Source organism: Penicillium odoratum (assembly GCF_028828045.1).
Source record: "Penicillium odoratum strain IBT 22623 chromosome Unknown utg000001l_segment0_segment0, whole genome shotgun sequence".
Classification (NCBI taxonomy): Eukaryota; Fungi; Ascomycota; class Eurotiomycetes; order Eurotiales; family Aspergillaceae; genus Penicillium; species Penicillium odoratum.
In genome coordinates, this window is record NW_026643143.1 from 2,188,264 (window position 1) to 2,212,957 (window position 24,694).

Sequence of the window (24,694 nt, forward strand, 5' to 3'; positions counted from 1 at the left end):
TCTTCTCTCTTTTTTCCTTTAACCGAAACCGGAGAAGGTTTTGATTTTTTGGAAAAGAAGCGGAATCTGTTTTAGGGAAGTGTTTGTTCTCCAAAAGTTCGTTAAAGTTGCAGTCGTTTTATCGTCGTTCTCTCTCCGACCGGATTCAGAAGGCAAATTTCAATTGGGTATTGAATTGCGTCCCCAACCACCAATCATTGACTTCAAAACACTTTTCTCAAGTTCCGCACGGACCGAGAAAAAATTCAAGTGGGAGGTTGTAACCAATCAAATTCATTCAATTCTTGGGGAATTTTTTTTTTATCTTCTTCTTTCAGATCCCCGTTCGGCCCATCACTTGTATAGCTGATAGCTGAAGTGTGGAGTCAAGAGGGGTTTTTTTTTCTCTCTTTCTTTTGCCGACCGGTAACGTATATAGAACCGGAGTAACGGTTAAGAACGGAAGAGTGGGCGAGAACAATTGAGGTTCAGCTGGCAAGGTTTGCAACCACGGTTGAGAGCTGAATGATTGCCGGGTGACGATCAGACAATGATGCGCACATCCAGTAGCTCGGGTATCGGTAGTTTAGAGAAATTGAGAGAGAGAGAAAGAAAAGAGAAAAAAAAAGAACTATAGTGATAGTTTTTTCCTTCTTTTTCTTCTCTTGCTCGATGGTGGCAAAAAAGTATAGCCTTGTGTAAGCCTGACTTGACCTGTCTTGAACCTGTCTGTTGGGTTTAAGTGAATTCTCTTTTTGGGGGGGAATCCACTTGTAAAAACGTAACGGCTCGATGGCGCCGGCTATGCAGGTGATCAGGACCCGGGCTTGCGTCTTAGACCATAGAAGTTCAGTCTAAACGCCAAAGTGGACTCGGTCCCTGGTCCGGCGTCTAAGCATTCCAGTCACGGTGGGTTCCCGGATATGCAAGATCCAAGCCCGCATGGCCCTGGTCAAAACAGGAATCGTTTGATCTCCCAGACGCAATCGAGTTCTCCACTCCAAATTCGAACTAGTTAACCTTTTGAGGCGTTAGTGAAGGTTTTCCCCCAAAGATAGTTTTCGATAGCTCAAAGAGAAAAATAATCAAAAATATGGACCTGACTTATGTCATCACAAATCAAAGTTTGGGTCCGGACTCTTCCCAGGGGGTTCAGATCCACTTCACAACTTCAACCCATACCTTGACGTTCTTGTTTTGCTGAGCTGTGATGGCTCGAACGATTCCCGAAAACCCGCAGTTCAGTTTGATTCCCAGCGCCAAACGAATCCAGATGAATCTCGTGATCTGAAAGGTGAAAAAGTCGAACTTGTCAGCCTCGCACAAAATGAGATTTGGAGTCGCAAAGGATGTGGGCAGACCGAACACGTTTAAGTCGACATCGAGCGACCCCGCGCATATCGGTTCATGCTGAAAGGTGAAAGGAAAAGGAGCGAATCTCTCGAACGCTTTCAAAAGACAAAGCTTCGAGGAATTTAAGGAAAATAATAAATTGGAAAGGATAAAAAAAAAAAGAAAAGACAGGGGTGGACACGAACCTCAGCTTGGAACAGTTGAGTGGATGGGTCACATTATCCAATGCAGGATTCGTGACCTGCACCCTACGATATGGGGACTTCAACCAGTGGGGTTGCTGGGAGCCGGAGATCCCTAGCCAAGAGCCCGAAACCCAGAAAGGGGACCGTTTGGTCCGACTTGTGCGATCGGTCATGCAGCGAAACAAATCATCGTCACACCCAGTGGATCGAGAATGGCTTGCAGATCAGTGCGTTCTTCAACCCGGCTTTACTCGGACTACAGGATCTCTTTGCGCCACACCTGCTTCTCTCGCTGCGGCTGAGCGTAGGTAGAGAAAGAGGGGGAGGAAAAAATAAGAGCTTTCCCCATAGGCTTAGCCTGCTTCAAAACGGTGCATCGATTGCTGCACCTCGTTGACAAAGTTTCCCCTTTTGATCAGTGCGCCCGTGAGGGGCGTGGAATATCATCAATTTTGGGACCGTGGCTGTTGGGATTGAGGGGCATGTCCAACGCACAGACTTGGGACTGCATGTGCAGGATATGACAAGCGGGCCACTTGGCCTCGAGAGTGTGCCGTTAGCACAGCGGCGATCTCATGCAAGGAGGGACACCAGCTTTTCGGAGATGATCGGTTTTAAAGGGGAAAAAAAAACAAGCCAACCCTCATGATCAGCTAAGCGGGGCTTTGAAGGTCCACGGGCTCCTAGCAGTGGGGACGGACATGCAGGGAGAGATAAAAACCACACAAAAAGCCAGCTGCACAAAAACTAGTTTGGAAAAGGGGGAAGTGAAAAGAAGAAAAGAAGATGCAACAAAATAGTGCGAGATGAGCAATGCGGCAGGAGGCTGAGGCTAGCCTCATCCTCAGCTGGGATGGGATCCCACATCTGCGCCTATCCGAGTCTTGTTCCTGGATATTGGACACATGGTCCTGTTCAGGACGTGACTTGGCTGCATCCCGTGGGCCGTGAATGCCATATCCCGACTCAAGAGGGGTAAAGGGAACACAGAACCACACTGGAACTCTCAGTGACAGGTAAAAGGAAGAGAAATAGAAGAGAGAAAAATCCCACAGAAGAGTCCAAATCCTGCACAACAAAAAAATGGAGGGGAATGGGAAAGTCACTAAGGGTCAACTAAACAGTGGAAACTAAACTACGTGGGGAATAAACAACTCAATCCTGCATGATGAAGTGGCTCGGAAATTTAATGGGGCCGAACCTGACTGATCAATAAGCGTTAATGATTTCGTGGAGACAATATCCTGTGGATTCATTTGTATAACCTTGGAATGATCATAAGTATGACAGCGGCAGCCCCCGACCAAGAACCACGGCACTCTGGAACGCTACAATTATGCTTAAATGCCTGGTTTCCGTGCGCTTCGGGATCCATGGAAACACCACCAAGCACCCGCCTTGAACTGCCGATCGTGTCGATCTGTACATATATGTACAAAGTTTAGCAATTCATATTTTGTTTCTCTAAAGGATTTATTTGTCCGTTTAAATGATACATGATGGTGCGCTTGGCCGCATTCGAGGTCCCCGTTGATGGTCCCCGTCCTCGGGTTCGGTTTGACTCGCACGTCATATTTTAGAGGTTGATGTCCCGCATAAATTAAATTCTCCCTTGATAGAACATATCACATCGTAATAGGAAGGTGGTTTTGATATCCCTTTCTTAGACCCGCTTGCCCCGCCTCGAAGGTTGGTGCGTCAATGCACCGGGCTCGGTTGGGAACCTGAGTACATTGACCTCGCGGCTCGAGCGACGTCATATTTTCAAGTTGGATTCTGCTAAGCAAGGTAGAGGTAGTAATTCCAAATTGACCCGAGTTTAAATACAATTGTAAGATGATCGTCGATCAGCTATGACGTGAATTGTCTAACTACACTACATGCTCCCCGCATACTTAACTACATGTACTAGAATCAATAAACTTGAAGACATCGCGAGGATGAGTTAATAAAGAAAACAATCAAATACCAACTCCTGGCTCCAGAACCCACGCTCCTTGCTGGTTAGAAATAAGTACAATGTGAGCGAACCACTGTGCTGCGTGACGCATCGAGAGCCAGCCCTATGCCCCGAAATGAGCCTCTTGTGGGCATGTCGAGAAAAAGAAAACATTTCAATCCGGTGGGAAAAGGGTAATATTAGAAAGGGAATTCAAAGAAAAGGGGAGAAGGAAAATAGATGAGAAAAAGCAAGAAACGCCTAGTCCTATGCGTGAATAGCTTCAATTGTAACCCGGCTTCCATCGCCTGTATTGTTCATGTCTCCATTACCACGTCGCCGTCCACCTCGTACTCCGCGTCTGCATCGGGGTCATCCTCGCCTTCGGCGTCGATGTCGATGTCAGGGTTGATACCATTGGTGACGGGAGGGCTTCTCTTGGTATGGCTTCGCATCGAGCCAGAGTCAACGGGTACCACGACCTGAACCTTTTCAACCAAGGCTTTGCGAGTAACCGACGTGGGTGTCTTGGGGTGATTGTCGGATTGCTTTCGCCTAGAGCGATGAGAAGTTGCTGTTTCCGGTGATCGTGACGTAGAATTGGGTTTCTTCTCTGGTGTCTTTGGGACATCAGGCTCAACATCAGGTACAGGGTCAGACTCGGGCATAGATTCAGGATCAAGATTGGGCTCGGCCTCAGGTGCATGGTCATCATGACCGACGCCATTCGTTTTAATGACTTGTTCGGGCCTCTCGTCACCGTTGACCTGCTCGGGCTTATCATCCACCTCGGCCACTCCGTCGGCAAGCGCGGCATCCGCTTCAGCTTTCATGGGCTCTGCCACATCAGCTCCAACTGCATCCATCATCTCATCTGGCTCGCCGTCAGCATCCGCATCTCCCTCCGCATCAATGCCATTCGGTCGAGAAGAAATGTCTTCCGTAGCCGGAGAACCAGTCAGCTTACTTCGCCCGCGGCGGATGGTAGATGGTGTGACTACCGGGAGACCAGATGGCCCGCGTGGAGTGTTGCGACCACTTGCGCGCATCGTGGTTGGTGTCATTGATGCTCGGTGGCTCATCTTGCTGCCCATTGGGCGACCGGGTTTGCGTCGACCAGTAGCAGGAACATGGACTGGGGGCCAGAGCTCGAATCGTGAAGGGGGGATGCCGGCGGCAGGGGGAGGAGCCGGGGGTGCGGAGTCTTCTGGTGGATGGACCCCATTGGATTGGTGAAGAGCGGTGGATGGTGGTCCAGCCGCTTCCCCAAGGCCATCGGCACGACCATCCGTGGTGGGCATGTCGTTTCCAGTCTGAACATCCCTCATCTCATCATCTTCTTCTTCTTCCTCTTCAAGATCCTCCCGAGGTGCAACAGCGTGGATAGGGGCACGATCAAACTGGGACTGATTGTTGCGGCCCATAATGTAGGGTGTCCAAAGTAGCGCATCAGGGTTGAGAGTGACGTAGCCTTTGCTCTCCCACTTTTGAATGACTTCTTCAAAATACTTATTATCCAGACGAAAAGCGTAAGTTTTTGTAATGGGGTCCCGCACCAGCGCTCGAAGCCCCTCAAGAGCCGACACAATGTCGTCTGCAGTCATCCCTGTCCGGTCGGAAAGATCCGCAATGCTAACGGGTGTCTTCAAGTCACGAAGCTGGTATGATAGGATCAGGCGCCAGTAATTGCGGTACGACACCAGACCCATATCTGACAAGGGCTTTTCGGGAGATCCATTCTTCCCCTCAATGCGCGTCAAGAGATATGAAAAATCGATGAGAAGATTGCCGTAGCCTTTGCGTTGATGTATAGGGAGGGTGAGAATGCATGAAACGTTGTTCGCTGAGCTTGGCCTCTTTTCCTTGCTGAAATAACCGACAAAATGACATCCAAGATCATCGTACTCGCTCATGACATAAAATAAGAATGGCTCAACGTCGTAATAAAGGGTCTTGGATCCGAGGAAAAGCTTGGCAAGAAGACACAGATTCTGGCAGTATACCGGGTTCTTCCGGCCATCTACCTCGAAGATTGAGATCGAGCCGTCGCGATAGATTTCGTCACCAGGGGCATGTTTGGCCGGGCATTTAAGCTTGTGCCGCCAAGCCACATAGTCCGAGTTCATGTATTTGAGGCAGAATTCGCAAATGTAGAGCACACGGTTGCGACTGTACTCTTCTGGGTACGGAGCAGCATACCACGTTTCAATCTCATAGCCACCAAAGTTGATGTACTTGATCTTGGAGGGTGGCCCGGATACCTTTTGTGAGTTTGTAGTGCCTTCGCCGTTGAGCTCTGCTTCTCGTACTCTCCGCTGCCATTCATCCTCGGCTTTCTGTCGGGCCGATTCGAATTTCTCACGGTCCAGTTGTGTGGGAAGGGTCTTCGATGTATCTGCGTCAACTTCAGATAAAATACCACCGTACGGCTTGGATTTGGAATCATCGCTGTCACGGTCGTGGAAGGGTGTAAATTGAGTGTAGGAGGTGGGAGGAATAGGGGCGAAATGAGCTTGAGGTTCCTGCTGTACGGGTGGGGGTTTTTGTGCTTTCTTCTTCTTGCGTTGAGGCTGGCTTTGGGTATTCGTTATTTTGTTGACTTTCATTTCATCCAGTCGGAAGGCCATGATGAGTTTGCCGAACTGTTTGAGCACAACACGCGCATGTTCTCGGTCAACTCCACGTGTGCGACGAGCCCGCAAAGGACGTGTGTGAGTTGAGTCGTCCAGTGCGTCGTCTCCAGGAAGGTCGTTTGAATCCGAACGATCTGTCTGCCGTCGTCGTTTTCGGAGGACGGGGGTATGTTCCTCTGCTTCTATTGATGAAGCTTTTCGTTTCCGTAGTGCACGGGAGCTATTCAACACGTCATCGTTGATTCCGGTGTCAAATATCGAATGAAAGCCGTCTCCTTCCTTCCCCACATGCGCAGGGAGCAGTTCCTTAGGTAGGTGTGCGTGCCCAGATTTCAGGAGGGAGGGACTTTCGACCGGATCGGGTTCTAGTTTATTTTGAACACAAACGGGGCATCTCCAAAGGTCTAGCAAACGAGTTAGACCCTTCAATCGACAAACATTTCGAACCTAACTCACCCTCGGTGTCATTGAACTCTTCTTGTTCTCGCGCACATTGTCGATGGGCTGTTCATGTCAGCGCAGTTCGAAAATAGTCTTTTTTCCATGACTTCAACCTACAATGATCCCCACAGACGGCACAGGTGAGCCATTCTTCAAAATCTTCGCCTGGATCATGTTCTTCATCCTGGCCACAGAAACTGGTAGGATGTCAGCAATATTTTTTCCAGTCTAGGGACGCCATCACTCACATGCAAGTGGTTCGACTGCGTATTTCAGCATCCCCGTCCTCGTGGCCATTACTTTCGGCTTCCCAGTCCTGTGCTTCTGATTCAGAGTCGCTAGATCCTGATGCCTCTGGCTCATTTTCATCCTCAAACGCAGGGTCACCATCGGCATCGGCAATTCCAGATTCTGCATCATCTTCATCAGATGATTCGTCTTCTGGGACCTTCACTGCACCAACGGGTTCTGTCTCATCATCGCCGTTTTGTAGACTCCTAACACGGGCCTCGGTCTCGGTGTCTCCATTTTCCCCGGAAAAGGCGCGGTGTACAGCGTCTTGAAGTTGTTGATCCATCTGATAAAGGTCGGTTTCTTCTTCGCCCTCCGCGTCCAAGTCGCTGTCAACCTGGTCGCCGAGTGGGTCAGGTTGACCGGGATCGTCGTTCACGGGCGGCACCGTCGCCGCCATGGTAATTGTTACCGCAGCTGCCAGGTCGACGAGAATGTCTCCACAGGTGATGTGCGCCGAAGTGCCACGACTCTCTTTGTTCGAGCCAGCCGATTAAAGCTACAGACCCACCCCGCTCACGTTGGTGGCGAATCCGGGGTGCATCTGGATGCCAGGCAAATCCGATTACAGGCCAGGAATCAGAGTCAGCGAATGTAGTTTGGTATTTCCACTTTTATGCCGAGGCTGCTTTGTCGAGGGTCGCAAGGTAGCTGAAAGAGATCAGAGGTGTTAGTAAGGTGCCACTTCCCAAACACGTGTCGCGGAATGGAGGCGACTCACTCCCAGGCAGAATCCAGTTGGTGTAGTTGCAACAGACGGATTCAAGACGCGTCGATAAGCAATCTAAGTGCTAGGAGACGATCCCTCTGGCAATCAAATGCGATGCGCTGCCCCTTTGGCCCTTTGGAGTTGTCGTCGCAGGCGGGCTGAGTCAGGCGGCGCTAAACCAAATTGGGCTACGAAGACCTCCTCCCATTCACGATTCTAAAGTCATGCCCTCCACAATCCCCTCGTTCACTCCACCATTCCCGTTTCTGGTCCTCGGACAGCCCTTTGCCTACTGACCATACTGCTTTTGTCCTATTGACCTGTCTCCCGACTATCATAGCCATGGGCGTTCCCTTTGAGGCTTTGCTCCCTTACGGGATTGTCGTCACCGTGCGTATCATTCGTCAGTCCCTCGCAGAGCTACAATTGACCACTACCACAGATGTTCGGTGTGACCGGTGCTGGTTTGTACGTTACCAAGCGCTTCCTGAATGAAGGCAAGAAGAACCGCTGGAACAGTGACCTCTGGGATCGGGTAAGTCAAGTCTTTGATGCGCGCGTCGGCTGCGGTCGGAATTCACAGAATGCGTCGGCTAACTTCCTCACAGCAAAGTAAGTTACGGCCAATTGAACAAACCACTACAGTCGTCCATTGGAGAATCCTCTGAGACTAACAAAGTATTGCGAACAGTGATGGAGCGGGACCTCCGCATTACCGGTACACTGAGAGGACAGTCCAGCAACCACATCGCGCCCAAGGGATTCGAACTGAGCAACCCGTGGAAGGTAAGGAGATCTAAATCTGTTGAATTGTTGGTTTCCATTGTGTACTGACAGCCCTTCAGATCGAGAAGCGGATTTACTAGATTCCCAAAATTGCAACGTCTTTTCCTTTTCATGCCTCCGCGCTCTTTGTTTCTCGATCATACATATCCACCGCAATTTTTCTAGAAAATGCTGCTGTACCATACAAATGAAGCCAATTTTCACACTCCGATAGTGCCGGATCATCTGATCTCTGAGCTCAAGCCCTGAATTCCTTGAATTTCGCTCTTGCGCAGAGCCATACCAAAGTACTTGGCGAGCGCTTCAACTCGGCCTTCTTCAGTGTGGAGGATTTGCAAAATCTCTGTCTGACCGTGGACTCGTCTTTTTACCTCCTTGCCAGACATGACGTATTGCCCGATAATATTCTTCTCGCTTGGGTCCAGAATCATCCGCATGCAAACGAAGACCTGCCCAAACCAGCTCGTGCGTTTCTGACTGACGGAGAAATTCATCATTGCGAAATCTTGAGGTAGAAACTCCACGTCCGAAAAGCAGATGTTGGGTACCCAAACACTGGTAGGGTTGTATCTGGTCTGATAAATCCAAACTTTCTGCTCTTTGTTAGAGAACTCAATGAGGCTGTCTCTGACTAGACGCATTTCCGAAGTTCCAATATTTGTAGCCGTTGCTCCTTCCTGGAGAGGTAGAGGTGCAGTTGCGCAGTTATTCCCGAATCCAACATCCACCTACAACATCAGCCATGTGGGTGCAAGGGAGCTATAAATGCTACTCACCATATATTTCTCCCCGTCGATGACCACAATCAAGAGCATATGTCCACTTAACCCCGTTAGCAGGAGTACATAAAGCCAGGGTCAAGATTTACATACAATGACAGATATCGCCCATCATCCGACCCCGTGGCAGCGGCACGGCTCACTCTGCCGCCAGTGGCGTATACATGATAACCCAAGGACCGCAAGACAACAAAGAACAGCCCCGTGTTCTCCATGCAGTACCCATCAAGCCTACGCTCGACTATTTTCTCAAAGAGGGTCTCCGGGTGCAGAGAAATTGTATGGTGCTGCGAATAGTGCAGTCCAGAATTTCCCCATGGAATGGCACAGAGGTGCCGCCTCTGAAGCTCGGACAATGTTGCGAGACCGTCTGCTTCAATGTTTTCGCGCACTTTTTGCAGCGCGCCATTTTCGCTGGGATATTCTATGCGCTGTAGATATGCTTCCAGCTGGGCTTCGGTATATGTTAGTGGGGATTCCATAGGCGGGGTACTATGTATTAACGTCCGAGCTTCAAATATCGGTTGATCTGATTGAGGGTAGAGTTCAATAAATTGAGCTTAAAGAAAGAACGAAGAATCTAGCAATCCGGATAACACTCTATGGAATTGAGTCATGGACGAGATAGCGAATCCATGGACGTGAGGACGGAATTATTCCCTGATGACCAATTGCGGGACAGATAGATCCACTCCAGCCAAGAAACCAATTTCAGGTACCTCCGCTATAGCTGCAAACTCAGCTCATATATAAGGAGTGCAGTAAAGTGATGGGTGATTCCTGCGTCATGCAAATGAGGCTATTCACAAGTCCGTTCTAAATACGGTGAGATGAGGCAAATTATAATATCGCACATGTGTAAATTAGATCAAAGCCTATACAATGATGAATCATTTTCTTGTTACATTTGTTGATTTCTATTCCACAGGGTAGCAGATTTCCAACATACTATGTGTCCCTTGGCCAGATCATTCTCCCGATTATACGCCGTCTAGTTTCCATATATAGCTAGTATTCCTACGTGATATCTGACAACATTTGAAGTACTAATACTTCTGTCGATACATATTTGGCACCTGACTCCGAGAATGTCAATTGGTAACTTAAAGGGTTCATACCCGGATTTGTAACCTAACATCAACCTTTCTTCTTCTCTCTAATGCCACACTCCACTCACAAATAGATAATTTGGCTTTGTCCACCCTTGCTTGTAGTACGTGCACTCGAATGTTTCAACTCCCCATGCTTTTTATTTGCTATTGCATAACAGATTCACCCAATGACCTCGTCCTCAAACTAGACTTTTTCGGTGCCACCTCATGACGCTAACCGTTACTCCGCACTTATTATAATCCAAAATATGGCATATTATTGGTCTCCATCCCCGTGAACTCATCCGGCTGCAGATCTTTTCATCATTTTGTCAAGCCATGGTTACGTTTTAAAGCGGGGTCGATATCTTCATGCAAGATTGCCCACAAAAATGTCGCTACACACAGGCCAGAGCAATAATTCCTGGGGCCTGATTGGATTTTCAGTCGGACTTTTATTGTGCACGAATTGTGCTGTGCAAATGAGCGGAGAATCATGTTGGCTGGGTTGGTTACTATATATATATATAACCCACCCAGATAACTATAAGTTGCCCATCCCTCTTTCTTGATTTTCCTTAAGCAAGATTGATATTTTTTCTTCACCACCAAAACTAGCATTTTGAAGCTTGGAACTTTGGAAAGCTAGAGTGATGGATACAACTTCCGTAATTATCGTTGCTGGTGTGGTAAGTTTGAGATATCCTGCAAACAAGCCTCGGAATTACTAAACCGACCACAGACCTTGACGGCCTGTCTACTATGGAATGTGATTTATAATCTCTATATAAGTCCACTATCAAAGTTTCCAGGCCCCAAACTAGCAGCATGTACATACATTCCAACAGTGTACTGGGCAGTCACAGGACAAAACCACACCAAGATGAAGAAACTCCACGACGAATACGGGGATACGGTGAGAGTCGGACCCCAAAGACTTGTCTACCGCAGCCCACAGGCCTGGAAAGACATTTACGGCCACCGCAAGTCAGGAGCAGGGTCATTCATCAAAGATCCCAAATTCTACGTACGAGGCCCGACGGGACCTAACATACTCAATGCAGACGATGCAGACCATTCGAGAGAAAGGAGATTGCTCTCTCATGCCTTTTCTGAAAAAGCACTCCGCGAGCAAGAAAGTCTAGTCCAGACTTATGTCGATCTACTGGTGGATCGATTGAATGGACAGATCGCAGCGGGGCGTGGCGCGATCGACATGTGCCGGTGGTACAACTACACCACGTTTGATATTATCGGAGACCTGGCTTTCGGCGAGCCATTTGATTGTCTAAAAGATAGCAGATATCACCCATGGGTGACGATGGTTTTCTCCAGTGTGAAAGGTGGTGCGCTGCTTCAGCCTCTGCAGATTTGGCCTTTCCTCGCACCGATTGTGAAACTGCTACTTCCTAAGCGGGTCATGAAGAATCGCGAGGAACATTTCACCATGAGTGCAGAGAAAGTTCATCGTCGACTGGAGACTAAAACCGAGAGACCGGATTTTATGACGTATGTGCTGCGCTACAATGATGATCGTGCAATGAGTGCAAAAGAGATGGAGGCAAATGCGGCCTTATTGATTATTGCGGGGAGCGAGACGACCGCCAGCTTGCTCTCGGGTTTTAACTATTATCTCGTTCAAAACCCAGCGATATACAAAAAGCTCGTGGAGGAGATTCGAAGCACCTTCCAGTCGTATGATGAGATTGATTTCCTGGGCGTGAGTAAATTGACATACATGAATGCGGCCCTGGAAGAGGCTCTGCGGGTCTACCCGCCCGTTCCAGCGGTGATTCCGCGTATCGTGCCAAAGGGAGGCTCACTTATTGATGGAGAATTTGTTCCAGAAGGGGTGAGTATTTAGCACCAAAAGAGATTATAAGGACTAACTCGACTAGGTCTCTGTCTCCGGTGCACACTACTCGACCTACCATGCCGCGTCCAATTTCACTGAACCAGATTCCTTCATCCCAGAGCGATGGCTAGAGGACCGAGAGAAGCGCTTCGAGTCGGATAACAGATCATGCCTTGCCGCGTTTTCACTCGGACCCCGTAACTGCATAGGAAGAAAGTAGGTGTCACAACTCTGAGATATATGGGTGAGACTAATGTTGACCAGCCTGGCCTATGCCGAAATGCGCCTCATTGTGGCCAAAGTTTTTTGGAGTTTTGATATGACGATTGATGAAAGTTCAAAGGACTGGAATATCCAAAAGTCGTATAATATCTGGGAGAAGAAGCCACTGATGATGCACTTGACGCACGCTCAGCACTAGGCTGCGGCTTTGAAGAATTAATATGGCTTTTCGGCGATATCCGATTGGGTGTTAATCTGGAAGGTGCCACTATATTAGTAGCCGTCCTGTGCACCCTAAGCAGGCAACCAGCCGAGTATTGAATAATTGAACGGGGATTTTCGTGGGATTTTCGTGGAATGTAACAGATCTGATAATTGCACATTGGCTTCTATTATTCTATAACTATATAAAGCATCAATGTATTTGACCCCTTTGAAGGGAGGGAAATGTGCGAACAAGCCGAGTGACTGTTGTACCGTCATTAAGTGTCTCCACAGCTTCCTCCAATCTATATCCTCCTCTCCAAGGCAAAACTATCGTCCAGACATACCAATAACCAACGGCAAAGAGAAGTCTACAGACATCAGCATCGTCTCAGCATATAGAAATGAATACTTACATGCCGATACCGACAATAGCATATGTCGCATAGAAGAAGTGGACATCGCCTTGTCCACCAGGGGGTGGAATGAAAGGTGTCACTAGTAGCGCAATACAAACTACAACTCGTAGCCAAACAGCCGGAAGCCATGCCTTGAACGGGCGCGGAAGATCTGGCTCCTTGTACCGTAGTATTAATAGACCAACGGTAATGGCGAGAGCAAGAACGTTACCAGGATACCCTTCTACATCGAGGATGAAGTTATAGATATCTTGTTGTGGTGGTAGGGCGATGACTAGGAGAGAAGGAATGTAGTGCACAATCAGACCACCAAGAGGAGTGCCGAATGGACTCGAAGACGATAGCAGGTTTTGCCATGGCAAGAAACCTTGTCGGGCTATTTCTTGATTGACTCGCGCCTGTGTTTCTTTAGAGATGTGCGAATCATGGAATATGTACCACTTACTAGAGCAAATGTCACTACCATCACATTGCCTGCGGCTGAGATTGCAATGGCTAGTGGGAAGAGAGTGCTTCCGATGGTACCAAACAGCCGCTCAAACAAGAGTGCGCCTACCAGTTCTCCGCTGTTCTTAATCTCATCCAAAGGAACAACCAGAAGATAAGATAGATTGGCCAAAAGATAGAGAACGCCGGCTGTAAACAAGGCTGACGGGCACACAGTTCGGATCGTTCGAACAGGATCTTGCACCTCATTGAGCACATTGTTGATGTTGCTAAGTCCAGCATAAGAATAAACGACCTTGAACAGCGCTGTTGACAGTAAACTCCAACTCCAGTTAGACCCCTCCCATAGTGTATCCCATGAGGCACCACTTGATCGCGCAGCCCCGGGTGAAGTATTAACACTCCCGAAGAACTGTAGAAGTAGTACCCAGACTCCCGTTAAAGACATGGCGCCGATCAAAAATATCTTAACCCATCCAAGCGCATTTTGGATGAGGATACCAGCTCTGAAGAAGAAGCCGTGAATTATTGTAATGACAGTTAAAAGACCGATCGCCAAAGTCTTGTATTGAAGATCGGTCGGGTTGATGGATAACGCAAATAATGTATACTTGGCGAAAACGATGCAATTGCTTACCGTAAAGCCCAAGACTACTGCATGTACCGCGATCACGGTTGACGCGAGAAATCTCGGCCAGCGATAAGCATACTCAAGGTATACCTTATCTCCTCCAGATCGGGGTAGCATGCAGCCATACTCCATCGATACCGACATGCCACATGCTGATAGAATGGTACCAACAAGCCAGACAAGAAGTGTCAATCCCACACTACCCGCGGATTTCACGATCGAACCAGGAGTAGCGAAGATGCCGCTCCCGATCACCCGTGAAACAACAAGGATGTAGGCGCTGGTCCAGCTGATCTTTTTCCCATAGGTCGCACCTGGTAGATTGTCAGGAAAGACGGGTAGATCCGAAATGAGACGGGCATGTTGATCGGATTCCAATAATGGTTGCCTTTCACTGGACATGGTGAAGACCGTTGTTCGCGTCGCAACTTTGGTATGGCATTTGTCTTGAAGGTGACTTGGGATCGAAACCTGTGAAGAATGTGACAGAGTGTGAGGAAATGGAAGGTTTAAACACCGACAGAAAAAGCTGCTTGGAAATCACCAGACATTTTGTCACGTCATTTGAACTAGATGTTGTGTTTTTCCCTTGCGTGACAAGCTGACCATATTTGGAATGCATGTCGAAGATAAATGACGTGAAATTTGGCCAATGGTAGCTAGGGATCACACTTCTTCTTTAGTAATACACGTGAAATAAGTCGTAGAGGGCAGTGTGACCAAAGCCCAATTAGATAAACAGTTAATCGACTGACCATAAACCAAAGCCGCAGGTGAAGTGAGAGACCATATTGTCAGTGTCCCAGCTGCCCAAGTAAAAGATGCATGTATAGGAACAAAGAGGGGAAGGGGAAGGGGATGGAAGAGCAAATTCCAATAGAATAGAACAGATCAGGTGATCCGCGGGGTTAGAGTACTCAAGTTTCTACTTGTATTCATCACTTGTCTACCCCATGAATGTGATTTAAAAACGAACCCTTCAAAAGAATCGATGAAAGAATTCGATTCTCCTATGTCCATGTGTTTATCCGGCAAGATGGCTTACCGCATATTATACTCAGAAAAACGGACTGATCGATTTATTTCGCCAAAGACGCTGGACAATGTAGGGGAAATCAAGCAAATACCATCTGAAGACAGGGGTCCAGAAGTGAGATCCATTCGGTCAGCGATCTATATGAAAACACCAAGTCTCCTCTCGCATACCAATGGAGATCTCCGTAAACAAATCGCCCGCGAAGTCGAAATATGCGAAACTCTTCGCAAGAACTCTTATCCGAATATTGCAACCTTCTACGGATACCAACAGACTCGCAGTCGGGTCTCTAGGCTATTCTTTAGACGATATACATACACGCTCCTTGAGGCAGTCAGTCCTGGACGTCTAAACAAGCTCGCTTTTCTTTCCAATACACGCGAACTAGTGAAAGAGGAAATGAAAGTCGCCTCAAAAGAATCCTGGCCGCTATTAAACATACCCATTCGCTTCGACTTGTATATAGCAAGTATGAACCCTGCAAACATTCTACTCGATGTTGATGGTACATTTGTTCTCAACGATTTTAATAGCTGCCGATATATGGGAAAGCCGCTGAGGAACACCGAAACAACAGAATACGTTATTGGTATAGCCCTGCTGTAGAAATAACGCTGGAGAAAAACGACAGTGATGCTTTTGAAGAAATACAAACGTAGTTTGAAACCAATCCAGCCAACTGGTTTAACGCCACCCGGATATCCCCGAACCATCTAGATCGGCCACCTACATTCCTCCCCATGTTTTATATTCTTGGTATCGTTCAACTGTGATTTTTTGAATTGATTTTAATATCTCCGAAAGTCCCAGCTCCACCTGCTCAATGAAAACAGAAAAAAGGAAAAGAAAAGAAGAGAGCGCGTATCTCAGACCCCGGAACTGGCTAAGATTCCCGACGGTGCAAGGAAAATAGGTGATTTCTAGCGATGAGCGCGACCATGGCAAATATTGGCAACCAAGCGCGATGCAATTCAGCTGAGCCATGCCATATTGCTGCTGACCTTTATAAATAGCGCGTGGCTTCCCTGTGAAGATGAACGGTCCTTACTTCCTATTTTATACCTTCAGAGCTTCCCGATACGTTCATACCATTAACACCATCCCCAATTCTTGTTAAAAAAATGGGCGACTTCAATGTACAAGCAGATAATAATTTCGCTCCTGACCTTTATGCACCAGCTCCCAAGCGCATCATCATCTGCTGCGACGGAAGTGGTCAATCTGCTGTTTCAGGTCTAGAAAGCATCCCATCCAACGTGACACGCCTTTGTCGCTCTATCAACCCCGTCGGCATTGACCAGAACGACAAGAAATGGCAGCAAATTGTCTGGTATGATTCCGGCGTCGGGACCAACTCAGAAGGCCAAGTCGCAGTCGGAAAAGATCTCGAAGGAAATGTCATCGAGGCCTACAACTTTTGTGTTCTGAACTGGAACCACGGTGACCAAATTTTGTGCTTTGGTTTTTCGCGCGGTGCCTACACTGCGCGTGCTATCGCAGGCTTGATCTCTGATCTGGGTATCTGCTCCAAAAGCAATCTTCAAAACTTCCCCGAGGTGTGGAAGCTTTACAAGCAGAGTCACCCGGCGGTTACAGGGAATCAGTTCTATGGAAGTGATGCCTACTTTGATTGGCAAAATGGGAAGCCGGCTGATCCCCAGCCGGTGGGGCTCATGGCAGCTAGTGACAATATTGCCTGGGAATATCCCGGCCGTGGTGAGTGGGCCGTTACCCCGGAGTCGAGACAGGTAGAGGTGGTGGGTGTCTTTGAAACCGTCGGTGCCCTGGGATTCCCTGAGATATTTGGGTATGAGGTGCCCCGTTTTCTTACCCGAGACAAGCCTGAGTGGCACAACGTTGGGCTTTCTCCAAGTAAGATCCCTGTCTTTTGCCTTGATAACAAAGTTAACTGTTCGTAGATATCAAACACGCATTTCAAGCACTTGCTCTGGATGAACATCGCGCGGCATTTACACCTACTCTTTTTTATATTCCGCCCGTCAAGGAAGCAACGGATAAAGAAATCAACGACCAAGAGAAGAAGCTGCAAGAAGCGATTACGGCTTATGGCAATACGTTGACCTCCGACCGTCCTTCCATTCAAGAAATAAAAAGTGTGATCAAGGAGAAAAACAAAGCTGAACGGGAGTTGATGAGCCTGCAAGATAGCCTGAAAGAGCGCACCAAGCTGCTACAAGTCTGGTTCCCGGGTGTCCACATCAACGTCGGAGGTGGATCTGACCTGACGTTGGAAAACAAGGGAAACATGGAGGAGATGTCGAACATCGCCTTCGCCTGGATGCTGGACCAAATCAAAGGATTCGTCTCACTTAGCAAAGAGAATTTGAAGACGGAGGAGAAGATCCGCCAAGATCGACTCTCGACGATCAACGACAAACTCCATTTGTACCAAGAGAAACTCAACCGACAGAAACAGGAGTCGTGGGCAAAGTGGATTCTGCGAAGTGGTCAACAGGCTGCTTCTTCGGTTTTACACCCATTCTCGCCAGCCGAAGGAGTGCCCAACTACCTGCATGAGCGCAAATACACCTGGGGTCTGGGTGAGTTGCCGGACAACTTTGCCCTCAAGTACTATGTCAATGGATCTCGACCACGCACCCCAGGTCGCTATGCCATCGATAAAACTAAGAAGAAGCTTGGCGAAACATTTGAGGAGATTCATCCCGTCGTGGGCTACCGGGTTCAAAATACCAAGTATCGCCCGATTGGGTTGACAGGGCTTAATTATCAACGCCGGAGGAAGGAGGGAGGTGGCTACGAGTACTGCTTCAAATACCCTGGTTCGGCAGAGTATGAGATCTTCTCTGAGTCAAAGCTATCCGACGATCTCAAGTCACACGAGAGAATGGCGGTCGAAGGCCAAGAGGCGCGTGATTATGTGGAGGCTCTGAGTAATGAGAGAAGGGCCTATGCCAAGATAGTTATTTGAGGTTCAATTTGAGCCAAGCTGTTGAAGCAATTATTACGATGTGTTGATTACGTCTTCTTTACTTTCATTGTTGTCAATTTTATTGTTTTGAAAAGACTGCAGATGTCTGAATGGAATTTGAATGTACAAATAAACAATAATCATAATTCTGAGGTAGCCGAGTGTAGCTGCTATAGAGAAATGGAGACGTATAGTTAATCATTTGATATCATGTGTAATTGACCTACAGCTTGATATCTCAGGTTGCATAGTGTTTATTGAATAGCCTTGAGAGGCAGCAGACAAAGACAAATAAATCGATGTATGTTGTGTTCGTTATCTACATTCCCAGATTCCCTATCCATAATCCCATTGTGACGCTCAAATTGTCAGCCATATCCATAACCGTCGTCGAGAACAAAAATCAAGTGCAAGTAAGTTCGTGTGCAAGAGCAAGAATTAGCGCAAATCAAATCATGAGTATCGGGTCTCATCGCCATCGCTGTCACTAAGACTATCCCGACGGCGGCTCCGTCGGGCAGCACGGGAATCATCACGACGGTAACCCTTTTTCAATCCGGCGATCGGGTGGTGATAACTCTTAGTACCCGAGTCTTCTGTATCGACATTAGAATACTGGTACTCGGATCGAGTCCCAGATGATGAGAAGTCAAGCGGTTCGGTAAAGTGACCGGGCATGTTACGAGTCTCCTTCTTGCGCGGGCTACTAGTCCTGGACGAAGGAACCGAAGAAGCAGCCGCACTGCGACGATCCTGACGACGGGCTTCGCGACGGGCTTCGCGGGCCTCACGCTCTCGGTCCCGGTCTCGGCGAGTAGACGGGTCACGCAATTGATGCTCCTCGGTTGTTTGGCTAAGCACATCTTCGCTGCCAGCAGTGAAGGAGAAGCCGGATACATTACGCTTTTGCTTTGTCTTCGAGCGACGAGGTTTTTCGTACGCATAGTCGCGGACTTCGCTCATATCGCTGCGGTTGTAGTGTGTAGGCGGTGCGGAGGAGTCATAGTCACTGCCGTGGTAGGTTCCGTCTGCTTCGCGGTTCATGCCACCGATCTGGGCGGGTTTCTCTTCCCGGTATGCGCGGACGTCGTCATCCCCTTCACCTTCCCAGCGGTCTTCGCGGTGGCGGCGGAGGATCTTCTCTTTGAAGTTGCGTTTGCGCCTTGGCTTATCTTCGGTCATGATTGTTGAGGCGGTTTGTGTGTATGTTTCGTCGGTGTAGGTGTATCCATCGTCGCTGTATCCTTTGCCTACAACACTACCACCGCCGAGCTTGGTACTTCTGGTGGCGTTACTGAGGGTGCGACCGTCTGGACCTTTACGGCGTAGGACGGTTGACTTGTAATCGTCCCAGTCACCTTTGCGCCAATGGAAACCACCGTTCTTGGCCCAGAAGAAGAACCAAATGGCGCCTAGCACGAATGCCGCTCCTATGAGGGCGAATAAAGCCAGAAGACCTTGCATCTTGATGCTATGAGGGTCAATCGTGCCTTGGCCATACTTGACGGTAGAGGTGGAGGTGGTGGTAGAATCGGATCGAGCAATTAGGTTGTTGCGACTTATTGAGGGTGAATCGGCAACGTTGTCTTCGTCGAATGTGCGAGCCGTCAGAGAAAACTTGGAGTCGATGTCGCGAGCTTCGAGTGAGACTTTGAGAATGTTTTCGATGTTCTGCGCCTCACCCGGAATGTCGGGTACATCTTCAACTGGAACTGGAGCCATGGCAATTTGAGTGGTCAAGAGCACTCCGCTCAAGACGAGACTCTGTGGAATGTTAGATCTGACACATTCCTGTGAGAAGAGCGGGACATACCTAAGGAGTTGACCAGGCCAAAACTAGTGGATCGGGGTTGTCTACTAAGAATGCTGATAGTGAAATTCAGACAACCTGGTAGACGTCAACAGAATGTGAAAAAATAAAGGGAAATTATCATTCAGAAATATTACGCTGGTCTGGCGAAATAAGAATTGAGGAGGTTGGAGGAGGCTGGGGTTGTGTTTACTCTCTGGTTGGCCCGACAACGCACTGACCTCATCGAGTAAACCATCAACACGTGACTAGCCTATAATTGTTGATCAATCGTTACAAGTAAATTGGAGTCGAAAAGTCTTTCAGTTCTACTTTTTCTCATGGTATTTTTCTCATGGTATTCTCCTCAACCAGCATTCATACTATTTCCGGGGATGGCTGTGGTGACCCACACGGGTGCCAGATCTCCGTAGACGGAGTGGACCCAGGAGACGATATAGGGCAGAACTAGCCCGTCGTCACATTTAACTAAGTGAACCGAATCACTGCACCATGAAATTACAGCCTATTTGATTGAAATTACTAAACTATACCTGGATCCATAAAAGCCCGTCTTAGAAAGGCTCCATTATATGAATGGGGACCTTTGGACAGACAGTTTTTGGTATGGAATTTACTGATCCGTTACGCGGACGTTTAGGGGAGTCGATTTTGTAATATTGAATATTGAATATAGAAACTTTCATGGATGAGTTTGCTAAATTGGACCAGCTTCTTTCAACTCAAATATGCATACACAGTATTTAATTTTGTTATGAAAAGTGCATCAACCCGTCTTTACTACTAACAAGCTGCGACTACTCTTGTCGTTGATAAAGACGTCGGGTCTCGATAGCTAGACTTCTTAATCCGAAAAGATATTATTAGTCCTCAGGGTTGTGGGGTAAATTTCCAACCTAATGAGGTAGAAATAGGCACGTTCTAGACCAGGCCAGCGGGGAACTGCCTTCGAGAGTGATTAAAATAACGTACCGGCACAGGCACCTAGGTCGTTGAACATGTCCTTACCCGAAGGTCAGTCCTGAAGACATTGAATACGGTATCCGACAGCACGGAGCACAGACTACCAAAAAAAAAACTTAGGCCAAACGTCATAGAAGATGACCTGGTGTTGAGACATGACAAGTAAACAACGTATGGGTATAATCTCTCTCCAACACAGGGCGCTCAAAACCAGGAACCAGGAATCAGGAAGCAGGAGGCAGGAAGCAGGAGAAAGAGACGAGGCCCAATATGATCGAGAAAGACAATCGTGACATGATGAGATGTACATAAGACGCTAGCAAGAGAAATAAAGCTCGGCTCATCAAATCAAGAATCAAGAATCAAAACAAGTGGAAACCAAAATCGTGATCATAACCAGAACCAGAACCAGAACCATAAACATAACCATAAGGAAAAGAAGAGACATCGAACTTGTCATCGCAGGTCATCAGAATCGTACAATCATATCACACCGGAACGGGGAGTCAAGGCATAAAACTTTTCAACTTCTCAACTTTTCAAGAAGAAAACTTTTCAAAAGCTTTGGCTCGACTCTTCCAAACGCAAGAGATAGCAATTGCAATAAAACCAGAGAGTCCTCCCAGTCCGAAGTGGGCGGGCAAAAGGATGAGGTAAAAAGCTCTACCTCTGCCAGCCCTGGACATTGCTCGAACACCATGATTTTTGTGAAAATTCCAACAAGACCCACCCAAGCAACATGCAAACCAAAACCAAACCAAAACCAAACCAACTTTTGACAGACATAGAACCTGGCAGCGGTCGCTGCAGGCCAGAAAGAATAAGAAAGAAATCATACCAAACCAATAATAAAGGGAACGGGAAAGAGCTGTACTAGGGGGCAGCATGCTAAATTCGGAGATAGATCAGATCTGGTATCGGCGTCCACCATAAGTCGACCGGCTGGACCGGTGGCTAGACTGGTGGACAGACCTTTCAGATCGTCGATCATCTCCGCGTGCACGTCGCCCATCTTCCAGCACTCGGCGGCCAGAGCCGCCCGTATGCGTATTATCAGAGTAGGATGATCCCTGAACGTATGCCTTGGGTCGTCGAGTGGTGCCGTCAGTGATATTAAACTGCATAGCTCCAGCGTCACCCGTGCGAATGCTGATGGACTTGCCAGCAAGGCTTTCCTCAGCAAACCCAATGGTCATTCCGTTCATAGTAAGGGTCATGGGTTGATTTTCTTTCTCAGTCTTGGTGGCACTGCCACGACTGCTGTTTGATCGGCTTTTTTGGCTGCCATTGTCACTTGGGAGGCCGTTTCCTGACTTGGCCAAAAGCGTCTCCTGGGAAAGGGGCAATTGAGCAGTGGAACGGCCGGCAGTAACGGCTTGGTATCGTTCGGCTTCTCCTACGCGGTCTTCCATGGCGGCGGGGCTTTCGGAGCGATCGTCGTAGTAGTAAGTCTGAGGGCGGCGTCGCCGTGCACTGTTCTCCACTGCTACTCGAGCACCTCGGGCATCCTCATGGTAGGAATCGGATCGTCTGCTGCTGCGCAAACTTTGGCTTTGGCTGCGTTCTAGCGGCGCGGCTTCACGCGATACCCGGCGGCTACCATACTCAATTTCGGGCAGAGCATCCCTCACATCACTCATGTCCAAGGCCCTGGAGTGGCGGCGTTGCGAGGGAACGGCGGCGGCAGCAGTGTGGATTTTTCGAGGTTCAGGCCGCTTGGGTTGGTGAATCTGAGGCGCTGTCCTGGTTCGTGACGATGGTGCAGGTGGAGGAGGTGGTGGCATCTTCGCGTGATCATCGTCATAATAATCCGGGCTAGGTTTGATTGCTCGGCCTCGTGGTTTGTCCCGGGGTTGACGAGCGTAGTACTGCTCCACTGCCTCTTCCTCGAAATCCGGAAAGATATCAGCGTCCGATGGCGGGGGTCCGTACACCGAGCCACGACGCTGCCGGGATGGCTCACGCGACTCGGATCGCTCGCGCAAGTACATTTGTTCCTGGGGATAGTACTCCGATTGGGGAAAGTTATGTTGGGGGCCATAGGGCGATGACGAATAGGATCCCTGGTGCCAAGCAGACGATACTGGTGGAGGGCCATGCTCATAGTGAGGAGGATATTGCTGCTGCGGTTGCGGCGGTGCATATCCTCGCGACGAAGCCACTGGCCAGCCTAGGGCTCGATCTTGATGATACATAGGACCATAAGAGCTGGAGTGGGAGCGTCCGGGGCGACTTGTGTGGTATTCCTCCATGGTAAATGCGGTGGGCTGTGGGCCATAATCTGGCATTGGAGGCCGATAGTAGGAAGGGTGAGGAGGGAGTTCCATGGGTCGTGGATCGATGGGGGTGGAGGGGTGGTACTGGGTGTTCCCTTCGTAATAGATGTCGTGTCGAAGATATGAGTCTCGTCGGTGAGACTTGGAGGGGGACCGGGGCGCGTGCGGCTGAGGGTAGCCAGCGCCCGGATAGGCACCCATCTGCATGGTCTCGTCCGTCCGGGGAGCGCGGTCCTCCTTGCGTTCTCGGTCTCGTTCTCGTCGGGAGGATTTTCGAGAGAGGTCGGTACGTTTGGGCGCGGTCTGTTTAAGAACAGTTGGGGGGCTCTTCCCGCCCGACGCAGATTGGGTGCTGTTGCCAGTGGCAGCAGTGCGACTAGAATAACCTGAGTCACTTGCCGCGTCGATCAGTGGCTCCGGGAATCTATGATCCAACCTGGAAGAAACTTTGGCACCAGTATTAGCCACTTGTTGAGAGTCAGGGACGATGTCGTGCACGCTCTCGTCATAATCCTCGACAGTGGCTGGTCTAGGGTTTTTGCCAGGCATGGCTTGCTGCAGGATCGGAGCCGAGGGAGGAGACTGGTGCGGTCCCTAGGTAAGAAACAGGTTGGTCCCGTTCTGGACGTGGGTTTGCTACCCACCAGCGCACACAGGCGGGGGGAGGGGTGGAATGGGGCCGGAAGGGATCTCCCTGGGTTTGACTTACAGCAAGCCACCGCTATCACGGTGGGAAAAAAGAACGAGATGACTCAGTCCTACGTGTTATTCCCAGTTCCCTTTTTCGATACTTGTTAAGGGGTGTGTGTGTGCGTTCTTTTTTTTTTTTTTTTCTTCTCTTTCTTCCCCGCAAGTGACGTCTCAGGTTTCCACTGTATCGGTAGGGTAATTTTGTTTTTTTCGTAGGAACGTTATTTGCCCAACCCACAAAGGCCGTACTTTTTTTTTTCTTGTCACTCGAACCAGAAGGCGGACCTGCCGATCGCAGATGGCGATGGCAGGGCTTTGACTGGTCGAACGAGTTCGTGTCAGCGAGCAGACAAAGCGAAGTGGTACTTTCCAGATCGCAATGTCTCCATCGAAATTGGTGGGAAATCGGGTAGTCAGGCGAGAAAGTGTCGTTGGGTGTATATTATGGGTCTACCCAGAAAGGAAGATGGTTGGACAGAAATCTGCAAGCTGCAGATGGCCTTTGGGCTCTAAGAAAGTTGGGAGCCAGCCTGACCAGATGTGGGGTGGGGGGGAGGAAGTGGAGTCCGATGGGCAGCGAGATTTGGGTGAAGGAACGGGTAGATTAAGATAAGAGAATGTTCACCCGAACCAAGAAGAGTTCGAGAAGAGATCGAGTAGGAAAGAGAAGGAAAGTAGGAGGAAGAGAAAAGGAGGGAAGGACGAGAAAGCCAAAAGATGTAAGTTTCACGAAAAGAGGCTCTCGGGTAGAAGAAAAGAAGGAACTAATGTACGAAAACAATCATGTTTATTTACTTCATTAAGCTCGGGACCCGCTGGAAGGCAAATCCTTGGTTCCATGGTTCTATGTTCTATGTATCATTCTATTATTCTATTTCTCTTCTTTTTCTGGTTTGTTTTTTCTGTTTCTGTCTCTGTTTCTGTTTTGCTTTGGCACTTTTTCTTTCCTTTTACGCCCAAGTTGGTCATTGCGGCCCAATGATCGCCTCCACTTTGTAAGTACCC

The 24,694-nt window shown here is 48.7% G+C and overlaps 8 protein-coding genes across 8 annotated transcripts; 3 read left to right on the forward strand and 5 right to left on the reverse strand.

The window, feature by feature from the left end:
• Positions 1–3,773: 3,773 nt before the first annotated feature.
• Positions 3,774–7,365, reverse strand: N7520_000810 (uncharacterized protein; the record flags this gene model as incomplete). The annotated part of the gene is made up of 5 exons (XM_057134745.1): positions 3,774–6,493; positions 6,546–6,593; positions 6,648–6,727; positions 6,779–7,293; positions 7,342–7,365. The coding sequence occupies 5 exons, from the start codon at positions 7,363–7,365 to the stop codon at positions 3,774–3,776; spliced, it is 3,387 nt and encodes a 1,128-aa protein (XP_057000681.1).
• A 507-nt stretch (positions 7,366–7,872) lies between these two features.
• On the forward strand, positions 7,873–8,396 carry N7520_000811 (NADH dehydrogenase [ubiquinone] 1 alpha subcomplex subunit 1; the record flags this gene model as incomplete). The annotated part of the gene is made up of 5 exons (XM_057134746.1): positions 7,873–7,920; positions 7,973–8,065; positions 8,139–8,142; positions 8,222–8,316; positions 8,376–8,396. 5 exons carry the CDS (start codon positions 7,873–7,875, stop codon positions 8,394–8,396), a joined length of 261 nt encoding a protein of 86 aa, XP_057000682.1.
• A 141-nt stretch (positions 8,397–8,537) lies between these two features.
• Positions 8,538–9,577, reverse strand: N7520_000812 (arylamine N-acetyltransferase family protein; the record flags this gene model as incomplete). The annotated part of the gene is made up of 3 exons (XM_057134747.1): positions 8,538–9,044; positions 9,093–9,138; positions 9,189–9,577. The coding sequence occupies 3 exons, from the start codon at positions 9,575–9,577 to the stop codon at positions 8,538–8,540; spliced, it is 942 nt and encodes a 313-aa protein (XP_057000683.1).
• A 1,303-nt stretch (positions 9,578–10,880) lies between these two features.
• On the forward strand, positions 10,881–12,462 carry N7520_000813 (cytochrome P450; the record flags this gene model as incomplete). Its single annotated transcript, XM_057134748.1, has 3 exons — positions 10,881–12,038; positions 12,085–12,257; positions 12,306–12,462. Coding segments are annotated over 3 exons (1,488 nt in total), but the record flags the coding sequence as incomplete, so codon positions are not given.
• A 216-nt stretch (positions 12,463–12,678) lies between these two features.
• Positions 12,679–14,366, reverse strand: N7520_000814 (putative methionine permease; the record flags this gene model as incomplete). Its single annotated transcript, XM_057134749.1, has 3 exons — positions 12,679–12,838; positions 12,884–13,284; positions 13,332–14,366. 3 exons carry the CDS (start codon positions 14,364–14,366, stop codon positions 12,679–12,681), a joined length of 1,596 nt encoding a protein of 531 aa, XP_057000685.1.
• Positions 14,367–16,121: 1,755 nt separating this feature from the next.
• Positions 16,122–17,950, forward strand: N7520_000815 (T6SS phospholipase effector Tle1-like catalytic domain-containing protein; the record flags this gene model as incomplete). Its single annotated transcript, XM_057134750.1, has 2 exons — positions 16,122–16,872; positions 16,920–17,950. The coding sequence occupies 2 exons, from the start codon at positions 16,122–16,124 to the stop codon at positions 17,948–17,950; spliced, it is 1,782 nt and encodes a 593-aa protein (XP_057000686.1).
• A 453-nt stretch (positions 17,951–18,403) lies between these two features.
• N7520_000816 (uncharacterized protein) lies at positions 18,404–19,672 on the reverse strand (the record flags this gene model as incomplete). The annotated part of the gene is made up of 1 exon (XM_057134751.1): positions 18,404–19,672. One exon carries the CDS (start codon positions 19,670–19,672, stop codon positions 18,404–18,406), a length of 1,269 nt encoding a protein of 422 aa, XP_057000687.1.
• A 1,956-nt stretch (positions 19,673–21,628) lies between these two features.
• N7520_000817 (uncharacterized protein) lies at positions 21,629–23,548 on the reverse strand (the record flags this gene model as incomplete). The annotated part of the gene is made up of 1 exon (XM_057134752.1): positions 21,629–23,548. The coding sequence occupies one exon, from the start codon at positions 23,546–23,548 to the stop codon at positions 21,629–21,631; it is 1,920 nt and encodes a 639-aa protein (XP_057000688.1).
• Positions 23,549–24,694: the final 1,146 nt, after the last annotated feature.